General features: G+C 55.1%; 8 protein-coding genes across 8 annotated transcripts; 4 read left to right on the forward strand and 4 right to left on the reverse strand.

The window, feature by feature from the left end:
* Nucleotides 1–363: 363 nt before the first annotated feature.
* Nucleotides 364–1,203, forward strand: N656DRAFT_802415 (carbohydrate esterase family 15 protein; the record flags this gene model as incomplete). Its single annotated transcript, XM_064818238.1, has 3 exons — nucleotides 364–404; nucleotides 485–617; nucleotides 691–1,203. 3 exons carry the CDS (start codon nucleotides 364–366, stop codon nucleotides 1,201–1,203), a joined length of 687 nt encoding a protein of 228 aa, XP_064665389.1.
* Nucleotides 1,204–2,599: 1,396 nt separating this feature from the next.
* On the forward strand, nucleotides 2,600–5,336 carry N656DRAFT_719382 (catalase/peroxidase HPI; the record flags this gene model as incomplete). The annotated part of the gene is made up of 7 exons (XM_064812362.1): nucleotides 2,600–2,909; nucleotides 2,980–3,134; nucleotides 3,200–3,704; nucleotides 3,761–3,904; nucleotides 3,973–4,212; nucleotides 4,274–4,596; nucleotides 4,668–5,336. 7 exons carry the CDS (start codon nucleotides 2,600–2,602, stop codon nucleotides 5,334–5,336), a joined length of 2,346 nt encoding a protein of 781 aa, XP_064665390.1.
* Nucleotides 5,337–5,348: 12 nt separating this feature from the next.
* Nucleotides 5,349–7,162, reverse strand: N656DRAFT_784971 (glutathione-dependent formaldehyde-activating gfa). The gene is made up of 4 exons (XM_064816280.1): nucleotides 6,555–7,162; nucleotides 6,375–6,487; nucleotides 6,158–6,326; nucleotides 5,349–6,068 (listed from the first exon to the last, which is right to left on the reverse strand). The coding sequence occupies exons 1-4, from the start codon at nucleotides 6,753–6,755 to the stop codon at nucleotides 5,712–5,714; spliced, it is 840 nt and encodes a 279-aa protein (XP_064665391.1). The 5' UTR covers nucleotides 6,756–7,162; the 3' UTR covers nucleotides 5,349–5,711.
* A 1,060-nt stretch (nucleotides 7,163–8,222) lies between these two features.
* N656DRAFT_840224 (GMC oxidoreductase) lies at nucleotides 8,223–10,846 on the forward strand. Its single transcript, XM_064818929.1, has 2 exons — nucleotides 8,223–9,075; nucleotides 9,140–10,846. The coding sequence occupies exons 1-2, from the start codon at nucleotides 8,466–8,468 to the stop codon at nucleotides 10,378–10,380; spliced, it is 1,851 nt and encodes a 616-aa protein (XP_064665392.1). The 5' UTR covers nucleotides 8,223–8,465; the 3' UTR covers nucleotides 10,381–10,846.
* Nucleotides 10,847–10,858: 12 nt separating this feature from the next.
* Nucleotides 10,859–12,519, reverse strand: N656DRAFT_762833 (alpha/beta-hydrolase). Its single transcript, XM_064813279.1, has 4 exons — nucleotides 12,280–12,519; nucleotides 12,084–12,222; nucleotides 11,909–12,017; nucleotides 10,859–11,823 (listed from the first exon to the last, which is right to left on the reverse strand). Exons 1-4 carry the CDS (start codon nucleotides 12,469–12,471, stop codon nucleotides 10,971–10,973), a joined length of 1,293 nt encoding a protein of 430 aa, XP_064665393.1. The 5' UTR covers nucleotides 12,472–12,519; the 3' UTR covers nucleotides 10,859–10,970.
* Nucleotides 12,520–13,015: 496 nt separating this feature from the next.
* N656DRAFT_793002 (uncharacterized protein) lies at nucleotides 13,016–14,424 on the reverse strand (the record flags this gene model as incomplete). Its single annotated transcript, XM_064817132.1, has 5 exons — nucleotides 13,016–13,125; nucleotides 13,351–13,601; nucleotides 13,669–13,786; nucleotides 13,841–14,207; nucleotides 14,284–14,424. The coding sequence occupies 5 exons, from the start codon at nucleotides 14,422–14,424 to the stop codon at nucleotides 13,016–13,018; spliced, it is 987 nt and encodes a 328-aa protein (XP_064665394.1).
* Nucleotides 14,425–15,934: 1,510 nt separating this feature from the next.
* Nucleotides 15,935–16,956, reverse strand: N656DRAFT_832848 (uncharacterized protein; the record flags this gene model as incomplete). Its single annotated transcript, XM_064818673.1, has 3 exons — nucleotides 16,882–16,956; nucleotides 16,670–16,765; nucleotides 15,935–16,567 (listed from the first exon to the last, which is right to left on the reverse strand). The coding sequence occupies exons 1-3, from the start codon at nucleotides 16,948–16,950 to the stop codon at nucleotides 15,935–15,937; spliced, it is 798 nt and encodes a 265-aa protein (XP_064665395.1). The 5' UTR covers nucleotides 16,951–16,956.
* A 432-nt stretch (nucleotides 16,957–17,388) lies between these two features.
* On the forward strand, nucleotides 17,389–18,534 carry N656DRAFT_467646 (uncharacterized protein). Its single transcript, XM_064809749.1, has 4 exons — nucleotides 17,389–17,474; nucleotides 17,533–17,696; nucleotides 17,829–18,148; nucleotides 18,262–18,534. The coding sequence occupies exons 2-4, from the start codon at nucleotides 17,688–17,690 to the stop codon at nucleotides 18,380–18,382; spliced, it is 450 nt and encodes a 149-aa protein (XP_064665396.1). The 5' UTR covers nucleotides 17,389–17,474; nucleotides 17,533–17,687; the 3' UTR covers nucleotides 18,383–18,534.
* Nucleotides 18,535–19,888: the final 1,354 nt, after the last annotated feature.

Consider the following 19,888-nt stretch of genomic DNA (forward strand, 5'->3'; position numbering starts at 1 on the left):
GAGGGTTAAGATAGTAGCACTCCGTTATAACAGCCAAACGTCATCTTTTTTCTGGGATGTGGGGAATGGTTCGGCTGTTCTGATCCTCAGCTCCAGGCGCCTGCAGTGTAAAATGAGATAGATAGGTCTGTATGGTACTCCGTAGTCCGTACATAGGTACTTACTTCATACTACCAAAGCGACGCCAGACTGTTGAGACCGGCGAACGATCATAGCTCCTACATGCCCCTGGGGTGTTCCGCTCACAGATTCCTAGGGCAGAACAATGCCCTGCTCTTCCTGCCAGCTACACCCCAAGAGACCAACCCCGAGGCTGCCGGACCCCTTCATGAAGCCTGATGGGTCGCGGATCATAAGGGAAGAATGGACCTGCCAGCGAACTTCCTCAGGCAGCCTATCCAAACGTACGAGCTGGGGGAATCCCCCCTCCGCCAGAGTCGGTCACAGCCAGTCTCTCCGGCAGCACGCTCTCCATCACACTTAGGGACAAGGAGAAGAACATCAACTTCTCCGTGTCCATCACGACGCCGTTGGGGAACGGACCCTTCATCGCCCTGGGCGGAGGCAGCTTCCCAATCCCCAGTGGCATTGCGACCGTCACCTTCCGCAACGACGACGTCGCTCAGCAGATGAACACGGGTAGCCAGGGGCAGCTGTTGCAAGGGCAGGATTGACGACGTATGGAAGCAGCCACACCGCCAGAGCCTTGCTCGCGTCGGCATCGGGCATCGACCAGGTCGACGACGCCCTGGCCAGGTCATCACCGAGAACGTGTGGCTGAGCAAGTCGTTTGAGCAGTTTGCCAACAACATTCGCAACCTGCCCGTCGACAACCACGAGCTGGCGGCGCTCGTGGCGCCGCGCGCCCTGCTCGTCATCGAGAACACATTACAGACCTGGCTGGGGAACATGGCCACGTACGGCTGCATGAATACGGCCCACAAGGTCTGGGAGGCCCTAGACATTTCCGGGAACATGGGCTTTTCGCAGAATGGGGACCACAGCCACTGCCAATGGTCCGGTTACCATGCCTCGGAGCTCAATGCCTTCATCGACAAATTTCTTAAGGGGACTGGAACGGCCAACAGTAACACCAACATTGTTAAAACGGACAACCCGAATCTGGGCTTCACTGAAAGCCAATGGGTGGACTGGAGTGTTCCGACTTTGACTACCTTACTAGGATCACCGCATGTACCCTGAACTTAAAGGAGTATCGCGCCAATGTCATTAACTGTTCTCTTTAACGCGAATAGCTGTTGGGGGACTGACGAGACTAACATCATTGATGTTCCCTTGTTGAGGGGAGAATGGAAATAGCATGTACTGCGCATCTACGTTCAAGCTGCATTTTGTGAGTAAGCAATATTAGACAACCGCACCCGGCTTCCTCACTCCCTTTCCCTGGCAGGCCTCCGTATGCAGAGACCGAGTTGAGCGTATGATAGGAAGCTGACATGAGCTCCAGACGAACCCATGGCCCCATGTTGGCAATCCAAGAGACATGACTGGACGAGATCCATACCCAACTCCTCGGTGTTGGTAAGCGCTTGACAGGATCCGGCATTGTCGCTCACTAATAACTCGCTGCCTAGGTGAGGGTTTTTCCCAGGGCCGTATCAGAAAGTCGGAATCGGACACTTGGTCCTGCAGCAATGCGGCTCGGCGGCGATCTTTTTGACTTATTCCAGAGGTGCTTCCTTCATTCGCTACGGTTAGTTGATAACATAACAACAATCCCCCCGTCTCTTTCTCAAAGATAAGACAGCGGATAAGGATTAGATCCTCGAGAAAAGATTTCTCAAAGTCCAGTCGAGCATTTGGCTGTTAGTTGAGTCGGTGACTCGAATGAAGCCTTTCCTTCTCGCCTTCCACTGCCAGACTCGGATTCGCTGATTCTTGTCAGGGAATGTTGCTTGCCCTGACAAATCTTTGTCAGAGAGCGCTGGTGGGCATGATAAAGACCCAAAAAGAGGATAACCAGACCCTGACCCTCTCCCTGTTCAGTGTCCGTGGTTGAGATGATCTTATGTTAGCAAGACGTGCAGCCAGGGCCTGCTTAACTGGGCTGTCAGGTGCGCCCCTGGCCCTCTTCCACAAGTGCCAATATCCAAACAATGTGGAAATTTGGTCCCGACGCTTCCGAGCTGTCAGCCTCACGCCCCGTAGGCTGTAGCCGCGGGCCCATGACGCCACAGCAAACCAGCACGCGGCATCCCAAAACGGAGTCTAGACCGCAGCACGGGCATCATGGCGGCCCGATAGCCTGTCTCACTCATATTCATCATCGTACGCCGATCCCCACCCTGCACAGGACTAGCAATCGGTCTATCAAAAGCTTCACGGCATTGGCGTTGCATGGCTGAGGGCTGTTCGCGTTGGTTGCTACTAGCTTGCTTGTCAGCTGATGTGATGATTTACCCCTGCTCATGGTAAGGGGACGTTTGGGCCTTATGTTCGCGCCAAATGCACTTCCTGCATATATAGATAAGGTCGCCGTCATGCCTCGTCGATCTCCTGTCATGTCTCTTCACCGTCAAAGTTTTCGCGGACTGTGTCATTCGTTCATCCTTCCAGACCGCTGCACTGGATCTGCATAATGATCCCGACGACCCTTTCGGCCCTGCTCGGGCTTTTACCCCTGGTCTCTGCGGGTTGTCCTTATGCCGCCACCCATAACATCAAGCGCGATGTTCGGGCCGCGAGAGTGGAGGAGCGGGCTTCTGTCGACACGCTCTCCAATTCCTTCGGCAAGTGCCCGACAATCAGCGATGCAGCTGGCCGCGGGACCCGGAGCGATGATTGGTGGCCGTGCCAGCTGAAACTGGACGCCCTCCGCCAGTTTGCGTCCGAGCAAAACCCCTTGGGAGGAGACTTCGACTATGCCGCCGCATTCGCTACCCTGGACTGTGAGTAAATGGCTTGATGTTTGCCTTGCTGGTTTCTTAGATAGGCTGGCGACTGACATCCATTGCACAGACAAGGCACTCAAGTCGGATCTCAAGGCATTGCTGACCCAGTCTCAACCCTGGTGGCCAGCCGACTTCGGAAACTATGGCGGTTTGTTCATCCGTATGGCCTGGCACAGCGCCGGCACTTATCGCGTCTTTGATGGCCGTGGTGGCGGCGGAATGGTACCTACTGCCACCCCTTTGATCAATTGACCTCAAGAGGCTGACGCTCATGCTTCCTCCATTAGGGCCAGCAACGCTTTGCGCCGCTGAATAGCTGGCCGGACAACGGTAACCTCGACAAAGCCCGTCGCTTGCTGTGGCCCATCAAGCAGAAGTATGGCAAGGCCATCTCGTGGGCCGACCTCATGATCCTGGCCGGCAACGTGGCCCTCGAGGAGATGGGTTTCCCCGTGCTTGGCTTTGGTGCCGGGCGCCCCGACACCTGGCAGTCGGACGAGAGCGTCTACTGGGGCTCCGAGACCACCTGGGTGCCCGAAGGTAACGACGTCCGCTACAACGGCAGTACCGACTATGCCGCACGCGCCGAGCAGCTGCAGAAACCGCTTGCTGCTACCCACATGGGCCTGATCTACGTCAACCCCCAGGGACCGGATGGCAACCCCGACCCCAAGTTGTCTGCCTTGGACATCCGCGCCACCTTTAGCCGTATGGGCATGAACGACTCGGAAACTGTCGCCTTGATTGCCGGAGGGCACGCGTTTGGCAAAGCGCATGGCGCATCGGGTGCTAGTGGGTGATCCTCCTTCGAACCCCTGAAGAGACAGGCAAGCTAACACGAGCTTCAGCCCTTGGTCCTGCACCAGAAGGCGCAACCCTTGAGGAACAAGGCTTTGGCTGGGCCAATAATGTTGGCACCGGCAACGCTGGCGACACTGTCACAAGCGGACTGGAAGTCATCTGGACCAGGACGCCAACGAAATGGAGCAATGGTAAGTACCAGCAGTACTAGGAGTGAGAGATGCACCATGAGTCTCCATACTCACCAGGCTGCTTATAGATTTCCTGACCGGCCTGTTCAAGCACAACTGGACTCTGGTTAAGAGTCCGGCTGGTGCCGTTCAGTTTGAAGCGCTCGGAGCACCTGCTGAGTATCCCGACCCTTTCAACAAGACCTTCCGCCGTCCTACTATGCTTGTCAGCGATCTTGCCTTGCGCGACGACCCGGTTTATGGAAAGATTGCACGTGCCTGGGCCGACGACTTCCAGGCATTGACCACGGCCTTCGCCGAAGCTTGGTGTAAGTGAGCCTACCTTTGGACATTGTCGCCCCGGTCTCTGACGCAGGATGAAATGCAAAGTCAAACTCACCCACCGTGACATGGGCCCCATCGTCCGGTATCTCGGCCCTGAGGTACCGCAGCAGCGTTTCCCATGGCAGGATCCTCTTCCCACGGTCAAGTACCCTCACATCACCGAGGCCGACCAGGAGAAGCTGAAGTCCGATATCCTCGCCGCCCCTGGCGTGACTATTTCCAGCCTCGTGTCCGTTGCATGGGGTTCCGCCTCGACCTTCCGTAGTGGTGACAAACGCGGCGGCGCCAACGGGGCCCGGATCGCCTTGGAACCCCAGGTCTCGTGGGAAGTGAATAACCCAAAGCAGTTGCAAACCGTGCTTTCTGCCGTACGTGTCGTATCCCTTCCATACTATATCCACTCGAGATTACTGACTGGATCATGCTGCAGTTGACCAAGATCAAGGACGCCTTCAACAGCGCCAACAAGCAGGGCAAGCAGGTGTCGCTCGCCGACCTGATCGTGCTCGGCGGCAACGCAGCCATCGAAAAAGCCGCCGCAGCGGCTGGTTACAAGAACCTCCGTGTCCCTTTCACGGTCGGGCGTGTCGACGCCACCCAGGCTGACACGGACGTGGCCAGCTTCGAGCACCTCAACCCGCAGGCTGACGGGTTCCGCAACTTCCGCAACGTGTCGGGCTGGGCTCGGGCGCGCACCGAGGAGCTGCTCGTCGATAAGGCGCAGCAGCTGACACTGACGGCGCCCGAGATGACGGTCCTTGTCGGCGGCATGCGCGCACTGGGCGCCAACTACGACGGCTCCTCGCGCGGCATTCTCACAGCCCGCCCCGGCACGCTCACCAACGATTTCTTCACCAACCTGCTTGACATGGCCACCGTGTGGATGCCCGAGCCGGGAGCCGAACTGTTCACGGGCAAGGACCGCGCGACGGGCGCAAACAAGTGGACGGCCACACGGGCAGACCTCGTCTTTGGCGCACACGCCGAGCTGAGGGCCATCGCTGAGGTCTACTCGGAGGCGGGCGGGCAGGACAAGATGGTCGCTGACTTCATGGCTGCTTGGGCCAAGGTGATGGATCTGGACCGGTTTGATGTCAAGAAGAAATAGACACCTCACGGTGACGGGTGACTGGATTCGGAGTTTTGCAGCAACCATAAAGACACTTCAACAGTAATTTCTTAGATTAAGCCCGTATAATATTGAATTGACTCTGGCTTTCGCCGGGCAAGTCATCAGCGGCGTGAAAGGTCATATGAGCATGTCAAAAGTGATGATGGCAGTCGACCACCGTGCTTCAAGCTCCCCAGGCGCAATGTGAGAAACTGAGTATCTGGGATTGAGGTAGTCGGTGTCCCCAAGTTGGGTAAGATCAAATCATGATCATGGTGGACCTCCCACCGCGTGGCTGACTTTGTGAAGAAGCCTGTAGTCAGGTACCAGGGCCAATGGCAACATCTGCCACCGGCTGATGAGGGCCAACTTTCAGGGGGAGCCGGAAGTGTCCCCCTTTCTTCGAGGCAGACCCAACACGTTCTGTTCGTACCCCTTAGTTCCCTCGTCTGATCGTTCAATCTTGAGCGCGCGAATGTCAACCTCGTCGAGGACCCGAATATTGACCGGCACGAGGTCGAGCTTTCTTCGAACGAACTTCTTCTTGTCTTCCGATAGCCGGTCAACGAACGTTTTGGGCGGGCCGTATACACTCAGATAGACGTGCACGCCGCACACCTTGCAAAAAGGAAATCCCATAAATCTTTGCCCGTATCGGTAATCTTGAACCTCGCCAGAGCCAAAGATACGCACATGCATCTTGGTGGCGTATGCACCTGCCCATGCATTCTGAGCGATGGCTCTGTTAGCACCAGTTGGACAGACATGGAAGAAAACTGAATGGACTCTCCACCGCATCGGGATACGATGGGACTCACCCTGGCGCAGATACTGCAGTTGTCCTCTTTGAGCTCTACCTCCTGCAGAGGCACGGCCAGTTCGAACCCCACCGACCCACAGAGGCAGGATCCCGTAATGGGCAATGTCGGCCTAGACTCTACTGCTAGCGGTGAATCCATGTCTGTTCCACTTGCATCTCTGGTTCTTCTAGAAGCAAGTCAGTCGAGATCCATGTTAGTGTGAGACGCCACGTACTCAAGGTCGAATGGATTCACTCCACGCAGCGTCCTGACATTGAGAAGTCTTTGACCGCTGAGTAACCCCTCGGAATGCTCGCCAAAGACACCGGTACCGCATACGGAACAGAACTAGACAACCAGTTACCCTGGTTAATTCCTTCGCAGGCCAGCTCTGGGTCGAGTCGGGAGCACATACCTCGTGAGTCAGAGTAGGCGATGAGTACTTGGTCAGCTTTCCGTCATCACGCACAACAGTGAGAGATTCTTCAGCGACGAGCCAAGTGTAGCCTTGCTTCCTGCAGGCGATGCAGCTGCAACCAATGCTGCGTTTGACAGCATCGTCGACCCGAAATTCGAACCGAAGCGCACCGCAGTGACAGTTACCGTGATAGATCATTGCTCCGAGCCTTGCGAGTTGACTGCAGTGAACGATGTGCTGCGCTGAGAGGGCTGTGCTGGGTGTGACACTGAGTCTGTGACTGGGCTGGAGTTCGGGGGAGCGGTTAGGTTTCGCTGTGCGGATGGGTCCGTGTTTCCATTTTATCAACAAATTGCTGGACCTAACGGCTGCTGCTCCTTCTCCCACTCCCGGCTTGAATCCGAAGGTCGATGCGGCATGTGGGTGTGGACAGGCAGCAACCAGCGACACCTGACAAAGGTTGACATATTTGGTCTGGAAGCAAAACTGAGCATTGGACTGCGGTTAATGTTAGGTAAACTATCTGTAGTACAAGGTACAGTTTGGCCGTTCAAAAGTTTCCAAGGTTGGTCTGAGTCTGTCACATGTTGCAAGTTTGGGAACAAACGCCTGAGTACCTACCTTAGGCTGTCATGTTCTAGCTGAAGTTATTATCCAGCTCCCGGCATGTAACCCAAGAACATGGATGAAGGAGACGGGAACACGAGGTCAAGTAGGATTCAGGCAGGACTCAACTGGGCTATCCTTCAAATCCACTTAGTACTCAATAAGATCTACGAGAGACTTTGGAATACAAGACCACATTCCTTGACAGTGTCAACTCCCGCCCAAGTCAGGTGTCTTTAGTGATAGTTGCTGCCGTGATAAGAACCTACCTCATCAGATCATGAAACGGTGTGATACGCTCTTCCGCGTGGTCCTTAGCTGGTTGTTAATTCCGTTACCAGTGATTGTTAAAGTGTTTCTGTTCGGAATACTAACATCATTTTGAGATAAATTAATACATCTTAATGATGTAAGGCTATCCAGGGCTAGCTCAACAAAGACTTCAAGAGCCTAGTCCCATCCTTAAGATCCTGGCTTCGTGCATGTGGCGAAGCCCTTGGACATCAAGTAAGAACTCATGGAAACCAGTGGCTTCGGATCAGCCAATAAAAGGCCCTAGATCTAATAGCACATAGGGGTTAAGGAAGAATAGGGGCAAATTCCGGACCAAACCGATATTCGTGGCAGATTTGACCGCAGTACCTTGGGCATGAACTTGTGCTCGAAACCCATTAGGCCAGCTCACTGTGGTACAATACCGATGCGTAGAATGGTGAGGTCTGGTGTTACACCCGGAAACGGGGGTTGGGTCACCGTCTGCATGGGAGCATTCTGTTGCAACACTGCTGATTTCCTCTGATGAACCCAGTTAGGATTCTATCCCACTACTGGCAAATTCATTCAAGTAAAGTAACAGACCTCAGCTGACTGCAGGAGTGTTGTAACTGCGCGTTGCCCGGTTGTTGGCGGCTCATGCGAGATATCACCGTTGTGGTTTCCAATCTTCCAGAACACGCCAAGGCAATAACCGCCGCCTAATTAGTATTATCGGAAAGAATGGACGTGATCGAGACCTTTCGAGATTGCCGTTCCCGCTCCCATCTGCCAACGCAGCCGGTGCACATGTGGCTACCCAGTTTAGCCAGAGCCAATGGCACTTTGCGGCAGGCGCTCCTGGGATTCCTTGGACCAAGGGCAGTGACGACCCCTCAATATCCGGGAATGAATCCAATTCCAACAGATTGCTTTTGGAGATGTGACCCTTGCATAAATGCGACCTGAAAGCGAGGGGCGAGTCTGGGAGACATATAAATCGCCGGATGGCACTGCCTCGACTCGCGACAGACACGGCCATTCTGCTGCATGCTATCCAACATCGTCAAGTCCGTCACGATGCTACACACTCTCGTACACGCGCTCGTCGTTCTTGGGGCTGTCGTGGTCGATGCCGCGCCGGCGGCGTCGCCCTATGACTACATCGTGGTGGGCAGTGGGCCCGGTGGCGGCCCCTTAGCTGCCAACCTGGCAAGAGCCGGATACTCGACTCTCTTGATCGAGGCTGGTGGTGATGAGGGTGACAATCCCACCTATGCAGACATCCCTAACTTCAATGAGGCGGCCAACGATGAATTGACCCGTTGGGATTTCTGGGTCAAGCACTCGGACGATCCGGCTCGAGATCTCAAGTTTGAACACACGACTTGGGACACTGGTGACGGGACCTTCTACGTCGGTCTCGAGCCACCAGAGGGAGCCAAGCTGCTGGGTATTCAGTATCCCCGTGCCTCGGTCCTGGGCGGGTGCGCCATGCACAACGCTGGTGTTTGCTCACTGCCCGCCGACGATGACTGGAACATCATCGTCAACAAGACGGGTGACACCAGCTGGTCAGCAGCAAACATGCGCAAGTACTTCAAAATAATTGAGAAGAACGATTACTTGCCCGCTGGAAATCCTGCTCATGGTTATGATGGTAAGCTGAGGAATGCCATTCGTGACTTCGTTGACGGCTTTCTTACTGATGCTGGTGGTCTCAGGATGGCTGTCCACCTCGGTTGCTGATGCCTCCTGGGCCAAGAACAATAGCCTGCCGGCCACAAAGATTCTCAAGAAGATGGCCGAACTTACTGGCCAGGACCCCGAGAACGTCGCCAACCTCGTCAACAGTGACATTCTTGGCGAGTATGAGAATGCAGATGAGATCACCTCCTTTTACAACATGGCCACCCACGCCTCAAAGGAGGGCAAACGCAGCAGTCCGAACAACTACATCCGCGCCACGCTTGCCGACCCGGCGAAATACCCTCTGACCGTCAAGCTGCATACTCTTGTAACGCGGGTGCTCTTTGACAACAGCACAACGCCCCGGGCCATCGGCGTCGAGGTGATGGAGGGCGAGTCACTGTACAAAGCAGACCCTAAACACGTCGATGGCACTAAGGGTCCTATCTCGCAGATCTTGGCTAACCGCGAAGTCATCATCTCGGGCGGCACTTTCAATTCGCCGCAGATCCTCAAGCTGAGCGGCATCGGTCCGGCGGCGGAACTCACAAAGTTCAACATCCCAGTCATCAAGGACCTTCCGGGTGTGGGCGAACGGCTTGGCGACAATTATGAAGGCTCTCTCCTTGCTTTGGGCCAGTCTCCCGTCGAGAGCGGACTCATCACTCTCCTTTTCCGGACGCCCTCGGCACCCACCAAGAAGCGCAACATCTACACCTGGTGCGGCGCCTTTTCCTTCGAGGGCTTCTGGCCCGGCTTCCCTACCAATTACGGCCCCAAACAATACGAATGCGCCCTCGTCCACATGGCGCCCAAGTCACAAGCTGGTTCGGTGCGGCTGCTGTCTGCCGACCCGCAGGACGTGCCCGAGATCAACTTCCGCTTCTTCGAGCACGAGGGCGACAAGGACCTGCACGAACTAGTCGAGGCCGCCAACATTCTGCGTGAAGCGTGGCAGGCTGCCGGCGAGCCTGTTCTCCCCTTTGACGAGCTGCACCCTTGTCCCAAGGGAACCAACTGCACTGATGCTAGCCAGGCCGAGTACTTCAAGCTGCAGGCGTACTCGCACCATGCCACGTCGACGTGCGCCATTGGAGGTGATGATGACCCAATGGCTGTGCTTGACTCCAAGTTCCGTGTCAGGGGTGTTCAGGGGCTACGCGTCGTTGATGCGAGCGCGTTCCCCGTCGTCCCAGGTGCTTTCCCGAGCTGTCCGACAATGATGCTGAGCGCCAAGGCCTCAGAAGACATCATTGCGGATGCAAGAAAGGCATAGGCGGTGAACCAAGGCGACGTGGGTTGTCTGGTCACTAATGGGGAGATGTCCTGTCCTTGAAGACGGTGGCGGGAAGGGCAACTTTGGAAGTGATACTGATGGAATAGTTCTAGAGTAACAAGACCAGCGAAGTCGAAGCCAGACACTTCCTTGTTCCATCCTTTCAGGTGTCTTTTTACTTGACATGCGCGGATTCTTTCCCAGCCCTCTGCTGGCTGTTTTTAAGTCTGTGGCCGAGAAGGAGCAGCCCTGATGTAGTAGTGCACCTGCCTTGGGTTAAGGTTCCTCCCTCCTTCTGCATGCCGAGCAGAGTAGAGACAACACGAGCGCCTTCCGCTTCGAGGGCTTCAACGACAGAAGTCCCGGCTTCACGCAGTCGGAGCGATCGAGTCAAATTATCACAAGCAGTTTCCGCAGAATCCCAGTGACGCGGCTCTCAGCGTTGACTGCACCATGATAGAAAGACAAACCAACATGGGCTAGGCATTGCAGTACAATTCTCCGCTAGGTCTAAACATCTAAGCCAAGCATCTTCTAGAATTCCGTCAGCACCTTCCTTAAACAAGCCCAGCGCTTCCACACCACTAACATCAGAGCTTCGCCTCCCCTTTCTCCCGTGGCTTAATTTCCTCCTTCCACCGTTCATCAATCATGATGACCTCCCTCCTCTCCCGCCCCTTCCTAGCCGCCTCAACAGCATTCCTCTGCGTCCTCCACCGTCCCACTTCCCTCTCCAAAAACCCCGCCATCGCCTCCGCGCACTCCCCAACCTTCTCCATAGCCACCAAGTGCCCACAATCAAGCACCACCTCCTCAACCCTCCCCTTATCCACCCCGCCGCTTCCGCCAACCCCGGTCCCCGTGTTCTGCATCTTGGCCCGGCGCAGCTCGGGCGTGGATATGTCGGACTGCCCGCCAAAGACGTATAGCACGCTGGGCCGCAGCTCGGGCAGCCGCCGGAACACGTGGAACGGTTCGGGCCGGTAAAACGGGTATCCGCGTGGGTTGACGACGTCGTAGGCCGGGTCCATGTCCGGGACGGGGTAGGCGTCAGGACGACGGTAGGTCGGGCGCAGGTAGGTGAAGAGCTCTTGGTGTTTGGTCGTTGTCAGCGTGACGGGCTTGTCCTCCTTTCTAGTTCCAAGTTCGGCCTGTCCCTTGCTGTTGATGTTGGCGAGGGAGGCAGAGGAGAGGGAGGGGTACAGCTCGGTCGGCAACTCGCGCAGGCCGTGCTCGATCCACAGGTCCAGCACGCGCGGGTCCCAGGCCTGGTAGAACTTGGACTGGGCGAACTTGGCCGCTGCCGCGGCGCGTGACTCCCAGATGTCGCGCCGGCTGGTGGAGGCGACCGCGGGCCCGATGCCACTGTTGACGAAGCCCATTACGGGATCGAGCAGGATGACGCTGTGGAAGAGCCGCGGGTGCATGAGGGCTACGGCGGAGCTGTGAAGGTTTTGGTGTGAGTGACGGCTGGTTGAAGGTGTTGCTTTACTGTTTGTAGGAGGTGGAAAAGGGGAAATGGGTTTACATTTGCGCTCCGCCCATGCTGTGGCCGATCCCGACCAGCGGGTGCGGCATCTCATCTCGCTTGAGGTTGATGAGATTCATCATGTCACGAGCATGGTCGAACCAGCTTGCTGCCAAGTATCAGTTGTCGGATCAGCGGATGGGGTCACTGCTGGGTTTCTCAACAGGTCTCTTACGATCGTCTCCTAGTATCTTCTCGTTCAAAACGCCCGACTGCCCTTGATTCCACATATCCGCGATCCAAATAGACCGGATACGTGTCCCGCTCTGGGCCAGCCTCCTGTGAAGGTCATCCCAAAGAGGTTCATACAGCTCCTGCAACCAAGTTAGCACCGCACATCGAGATTTGAGTGTGAGAGGGCCGCCGCGTGCCTTTGGAAAGCCGTTGGCATGAGCTGCAATGAGTGTGACGTCGCCTGGCTGAGGGTTGGGGTTGTCTATGGGGATGTACTGCTTCACCGCGAGCCTCGGCCTGTCATCATCGCCATTGGCAGTCGCCGCAACGTACTCTCTTGTGTAGTGGCAGTCGACAATGTGCTGCACCACGCGGTAAGATTGCGGCATTTTGGCTGGCCGCTGAAGGTTTGCGTCGTGACCAGAGTCAGAGAAAGGGGCAAAGGTACGTCGTGAATCGTGATGGGGCGCACTGGCCTTAAGCTAAATTGCCGGCGGCCCTGCAGGCGGGATGCGGGGCTTTGCCGCGGTTGTCGTTTCCCCCCCTGGCCCCTGGACGCCTGCTTGGCTGGACCCGGACAGCTGCCTCGGCTCCTACCCCGGCCCCACAACTACTTTCGTGAAGTTAAGAACATGCCGATGCCCATGCCGACGCAAACAAATTTGTTGATGCAAAAAGCCACTATTCCTACAAAGAGCCATCATACATTAACGGGCAATTGCCAGCATGAATTCGCAGCAGACACTCCCCCGGACCTGGCCCCATCAAATGCAAGCCGAGAAGCACAGCCAGAACCAAACTCACAAAACGCCGGGTATCCCAACTTCCCAAGGTAGCGACAGTCCGCAACCGCCAACATTGACTTCATTTTGCACGCCGTATCCTCCAGCCGTTCGGCGCCTTGTCCCGTCAACATGCCCCTTACAAAAAAACTCACACAGCTCGCTCAACATCGAGCCCCTGAGGGTCCTGACCGGGGTGGCGATTTGATTCCACATTAGACTCATACTCGACCAACACCTCCTCAATCTGGATGATCTTCCCTGGCGGCGGATCGAGGCTCGCCACGCTAGTGCGCGGGGACCGCGTGATATAGGAAGCACTCCTGCTAGTGCTCCTGCTGAACGTCGCGCCAAAGCCGCTGAAGCGACTTAACCCGCTGAGCGTGCGAAGCGGTCTGTCGGCCAACGTCTCCTTGTTCCCGGGCAACCAGCTACGGGAGCTGCGGTTGCGGGAGTGGCCGCGACCGGCGCTGGTGATAACCGTACTGCTGCGAGCTGTCCCTTGGAGGTTTTCAGTGCCTGCGACAAGGCTGATGTCCGTGTGGTAGAACTCGGCAGGGCCCCGAGGCGGGCCGGACACCCGGAGAAGGGCCCTGAGAATAGGGATCGAGGCAGCCATGATGGTGATGGCGCTTTCCGCGCTCCCAAGGATAACAAGCTCGTTGGTGGCCTCTGTGAAGGTGGAGTCGGAGATGGAGGGCAGCCGCGTAAACTTGATAATCGACGTGATGCCAGCGCTGAGAAACCAGGGTTAGTATGTCGGACACGACCTCCCATTGAACTCATCAAAGGCAGACTCCTTACAAGATACCCATGCTCATTGCTATGAGCACGCCAAACTTTTCTTTCTTGTTCATGGTAAGAGCCCAGATTATTTTCCATGGCACAAGAGCTAATACAATGTCCAAAGCCCCGGAATAAACTATTCCGTCATCAGCAACATGTTCCGGTCTGTTGGAGTGCTAACTTCACTTACTCGCCGTGAAAGTGTTGTATCGAATTTGTATCTCCTTTGGCCAGCAAGATCCCTCTAGACTCGGGCGCCAAATCTTCTCGATCGGCGTGCATTGTCCCCATGTGATACCAATGGCTGCACCTAGTGAGCCATTCACTGTGACGATGATGAACCAGACGGCCACCTTGGTCCAGTCTGAGGATATGCGCAAGATTGTGATAGCAAAGGAAGTTTTGCTCCATAAAGCAGCGAGAATGGAGAAGGTTCCAGCCAGATTAGTATAGAGGAGATACATGTGGAGGTTATCAAAATTGAATTCGGACAGTGGCCGCCCAAACCCCAAAGTTATGCTCGCGGAAACGAAGGCTCCCGAGACAGCAAGAGAGAGCTGAGGAGAAGAAGGTATTAGGTTAAAGGTCGAGTGAACAGACGTCGAGATGCCGACCCTGCATGCGATCACTCACCCATGAAGCTATCAACACATAGTCATCCCACCACAAGCCGCGATGCCTCAAGAACTTGCAATACACCCGCAGTGCAAGGAATACGGCTGACAGTGCCGTCAAAAGCCAGATGGTAAAGTTGATGTGAGGGCCAAGATTCATTGTTGATATTGTTGGTGACAAGCTGACAACGGTGTTGGAGTTCGTTGTGTTTGTTGCCACGGCGTCAACCGTGCTGCTCTCGAGGCTGGTTCCATTCGGCCAAGGTGACGGAGAGCTAAGCGCCGATATCGACGAGGATGCGGTCGTCGAGGCGTCGATGCCTGACATGGGAAGCAAGGGCAAACTAGCGGCCTTTAACCTTCTTCTTGAACAACGACGGCGACAACACGACGGGATGCCCCCTTAATTGTAATGGCATTGGCAACTGCAAGTAATGCGGGCCTTGGGAAGGAAAGCAAGTCTAGACCCCAGGCCGACAAGACGGGAAGGCTGTCAAGATAACGGATGAGCCGTCGAGCCATGGGTTCCCCGGACTTGCTCGCGGGCCAAGTCGGATAGCGAGCCGAGGACAGGACTGAAAACGAGACGAATGGCGGCGATCCCGCTGTAGGAACCCGGCGATCGTCTCGACATAGCTCAATTAGAAGAGAAAGGTATGACCGTGCTCTTGACGAATAGGACGAATGGGGGCATGATATCTGATATGAGCTTGACAGCTTGACAGCTTGTCCGAGACTTGAGTATGAGCCCATGCTGCGTTCAGAGGACGACAAGACTTCCACTCTTCCAGGATGCTGCGGCCCGAGCCACGAATCGCCAAAAACAAAGCTTCAAAAGGGCCTGCGTACCGCCAACCATCATAATGGAGACTCGGCACCCTTGGGAAGACGCAATGCTGTGAGTGTGCGCAACGCACGGGGCAAGAATATGCCGTCTCAGAGCTCGGACATCTCGTTTTACAATGCCCTCGAGATCCTGGAATTCCCCGCCCCCCGGATTGACGATCAATCGCAACGCAGCTTGGTCGTTCAACGACAGGGCCTCATTGCAACGGCAGTCGCACCAATCGCCAAGCTCCTGTCCCTGTTCATCGAAAGCTTAATTAGGTGGCCTTGAAGAAGTGTAGTTGGTTTGTGTGTGTTAATCTTCGGAGTTCGGATGAAGATGCAAGCTCCCCATACCCGAAATGGAGGATTGCAACTCCTTCGTACATACGCCATGTTGAAAGTTCACCGGTCCAGGACTCCAGGTGATTGCGACACTTTGCTCGGACTTGCCCGTCGCATAGAGCAGGTACGGATGCCGGCCTTGAGTCCAGTCCGCAGTCGGTAGATTACCTCACTCCATGAATTTGGACATGGGATAAGGTCTTGCATCAAAGGCGCTAGCAATGGGCGGAAAGAGCGCCCAGTCCTAGCGGCAGGCATCAATAGGTACCTGATACAAATCGGACGCTCTCGGGCTCTGTTCCTTCCTGTACTAGGCACCTTACGTATCCGCTCCCCCTGAGCGGTCCTACTCGCTCGGGTGCAGTAACCAACCCCTTTCGGACTTCAGAGGTCATCCCCAACAGTGCTCAAAAAGGCTTTTTGAAAAGGGAAAAAAAAGGAAGAAAAGAAGAAAGGAATGGGGGGGGGGATTTCTTCCAACAAATGAATAAGCAATCAAGTCATCCTCGCTCTCCCACGGTAAAAAAGCCCTCGACTCCCTCTTCCAGCGAGAAGCCGCCCTTAAACACGCCCGACATGGCCTCCACCATGTCCGGGGCTACCTCATTATGCCACAGACACTGCCCGTGTTCCCCCAGCCAGAAAATCTTGACCATCTGCTTCCTGATGGCCTCCTCATCGACAACACACACTCCCAACCGTACACGATTCGACGCCCTCACGAGCTCGCTCTCATGACCGCTCTCCTGATCCTCGACACGATACACGTCGTAATCCTCCTCGACGCTCGCCCTGTACGGATCGCACAGCGACGGGATCCGCCGCACGAGGCGCGCCACAATCTCGCTCCGCTCCGAGCCAAAGTCATACCGCGCCGCGTTGTCCAGAACCCACTCGGGGCCCATGGCCAAGTCACCCCCGGCGCCCGAGGCGCGGAGCAGCTCGTCGTACTGTCTCTGGAGCGCCGGGTCGTAGCACGTGCGCAACCAGACGAAGTTGTAGCACGGAGGGGCAGCGTACGCGCTGATGATCCGCTCTTGGGCGGTCTGGTGGGGGCGGAGTACCCGCGCGACGTTCTCGGGCGTGAGGGTGGGAATTTGAGGATGGACTTGGCCGCCCCACTGGTGCCATGGCTATAGGAGACGGGTTTGTACCGGTTGGCGCTGTACATACCTAAGGTCCACGGGTAGGGCACCAATTGGTGTCATCCATGGGGGGGAAATTAAGGTACTTACAAAGCGTTCCCGCTCCGAGAGGCTGAGGTACTTTTGGACAAGGTTGTTCCACTGCTGTTCGTCCTCCTCGGGCGGCAGAGAGTAGTCCCAGTGATCCTACAATACGCTAGCGTGAGCGACCGGAGTCAGGCGTTGAGACAGGCATATAGGTGACAGTGCGGCGCGGTAGCATCAAGACTATGGATGGGTACTATTAGAAGGGTACTTCGTACCAGCGCGAATAAGTCGAAGGGGATGGCACCATATTCGGCGTCTGGAGGTAGTGACCCTGGGGCCGTCATTTTCTGATTGAGTGCCGAGAAAACCCTCTTGGTCGTGGGGGAAGGTTGTCTGACGATTCGTGGTTCTACTTGCCGGAGTCCACGAAAAAGTACAACGCAGAGACAAAATGAAGGGGTTGGAGAAATATTATGTTCAATGTCCACTTGCGTCCTGTGTCCCTAGGCAGTCACTCCAGTCAGTTTATGCTCCCATGGAACCACACTTACGGCACAGCAAGTTGCCTTTGAGGGCAATGGTGCCAAGTCGACTTCTGTTCCGTGATTGGCTAAGTTGACAAACGTCAGTACTCAGTGAATACTACCACCCTGAGCTCTTGCCTTGGGCACCTGAGTGGAAAGCTACCACCGATCCACAGCATAGCGAATACCCCTGACTGTACGTTTGCCCTGTACTGACAGTGGGAGCCGCCAGTCATTGTCGTTATCTTCAAGTTATCACGACCGAGGACAAGAAGCATCCGTCCCTTCTTGAATCTCAGTTCCAGAGCCTTGAGCACTGTGAGAGTCATCTCTCAGTCATGGTGGTTTGTGTGGTTTCACACACGTAAGTTCGTTGACAATCGAGGCTAACAGAAGTTTCAGAACACATATCCAACCCAGAGAGAGAGATAGCCTCCCACCAGCTTCAGCAAGAATGCATGACAGGAATGACAAGAAGGTTAAGGCCGCAATGGCTCGAACCGCAAGACCTGGCTTATTGGAAGCCCGGGAAGACATTCTCGAGATGAGAGTTTGACATGAAGAAAGTAAACAAAGTCCTCGGTGTCCAAATAAGATCCGCGCCTTCACTCCGTCTTGGGAGAGGCTCAGGCAGGAGCTTGCCCAAGGTCCTTGATGTGCTCCTCAGTCAGGCCATCAACTAATTTGAGCTTCATAAGGATCCCGACGACCTTGAGACCGTCATCTCTCATTTTGGCGATATCAGCCTGATCGGTGCGGGGCTTTTCAGCCTTTTCTTCGACAGGAAGCGACTCATACAGCTCGTTTGCACAATTGAATTCCTTTTCGGAAACGGCATAGGGCGGAGTTTTCCACATAAGCCAGAGCTGGGCGCGGGCAGCTCGCACTTGGGCCCTGAAGCGCGGCAGCCCGCGCTCGCTGGGCATGTCTTCCAACTTGCTAGCCTTGGCCAATGCTTCGGTCAGCTCGCGACGCCACCATTCGACTGTCGGCTCCTCTGCGCGCTCTTTGTCTGGTTATGCATAGTATAGGTTAGTTTCAACTTCAATTGGATATCAATATCGCCAACTTGAAGGAACAAGTTGTGACCTGGAATTGTGACTTTGCCAGGTTAACCCCGTGCTATCTTACCTCTTCGTTCGTACATGTAGACGTTCCCACTGGCATTGTCCGTTGGCTCTTTGGAGTTTGGCTCTTTGGGGTTCGAATCCTTTTTCAGTTTTCTGAAAAGCGACATGGTGGTGTGGATTAGACCGGGTTCAATGAGCAAGGTGCTGTCTGGTGTCTATGGCGAGTTTGAGGCGGCTGATATGAAGAGAGAGAACAGCTGAATAATGGCTGTGTGTCGGACCTTCGGTGCGTTTTTAAAGCCTCGCTCTTTCACAGTGAGAGATAAGAGCTAATCGCGGTGTACTTGTAGTTGCCACACTATACCGCAGTTAATGGTGTCTTATCACACCGGCCGCTGGAGAAGATGAGGGTGTGGGTGGCCCAAGGTTGGTAGGAAGTCGACGGAGACAGCTACACCGTCTTGCCTGCCGGTCTGTTAGCGTGTTTCTTTGAGAAATGGATGGTATACAATTCCTCCTTCAAACAATCACTTCCGGGAAATTATGGAATAGTCTCTCGCGTAAGTTCGAGTGTAGCCTTACCATGCTCTTGCTACCTCGAAGGCTGCATAGGGACCATGAATCCGTCGTACCTGCAACTGCGAGAAGGACCGCGGACCCTAGCTCGGCTCACGAGTCTCGCGCTAGCAGGAATATGGAATCCGCTTGTAGTCAAGCCGCACGGTGAACAATGGGTCTTCAGCTGTTTCCTTGTCCAAAGGGCCGAGCAAGGGGCAAGAACCTGGGTCTGCTCAACAGCCCACCCCCCATCTTGAGGAACATTCGCTGAGTTCCTGGGTTCAAATTTAGCCTCGTTGCAGGTACACATACCTCAGGTGTGGAGACTCAGGCGGATAGACCGAGCTGAACATCGTCTTCTCACCGCTTACCTTGATTTGGATACCCATCCCGTTGTGGCGTCGGTGTGTACTAGGCACACCATCGGCGACCCTTGCGTCCTTGGAAATTGGAATAACGAAAGTTGGGCCATTTCGGGGTCTATGGAGCCCGTGGCCTCCATGGAATCGAATGCCGCCGGCCGGTTTACCGAAGCTCGCTTTCAGACTCATTGAATTAACGGGCAACATTCCGCAACCCTTTCCCGTCAATTCCTCAGCAATGAGCACGGAGCGGAAGGATCTAGGGACTTACACACCTGGGAAGGTAGCAATGAGGTGAGTTCAGGTTCATCCATGAATTCCATTTCATGTTCAAGGAATGTTAATGTGGTTTTCACTGCAGCTTACTCGGATGGAGACAACTGGTAGCTGCCCCTGTGATTTTATGACTCCCCGCCAAGTTCCAACGCGTCATGATCATGGCCTCAGCTGCTCAGCAACGTAAAGCTGAGGTGCGTTAAGGCTCTGCCTGGGGTTAGTGTTTTAGTGCTGTGGTTCCCAAACACTAAGAGAAAGTGGACCCTACTGGCTAGTAGGGACCTACTACTGTACCTAACAAGCGGTTAGTTAATAAGCTAGCCCAATAGTTAGTTCAATCTTGAAGCCGAGAATAGGCCCAAAAACGCGTTTTCGAAGGTTTTCTTCGAATGCGTTCAATTCTGCAATATTTAGAGCCTTAGTCAGCCGCTCTTAGTCAGCCACCTATACAACGCGCCTACGTACAACGCCTATATAACAACACCCGCCTTA

This window comes from Canariomyces notabilis (genome assembly GCF_033297395.1).
Source record: "Canariomyces notabilis strain CBS 508.74 unplaced genomic scaffold N656scaffold_38, whole genome shotgun sequence".
NCBI lineage: Eukaryota > Fungi > Ascomycota > Sordariomycetes > Sordariales > Chaetomiaceae > Canariomyces > Canariomyces notabilis.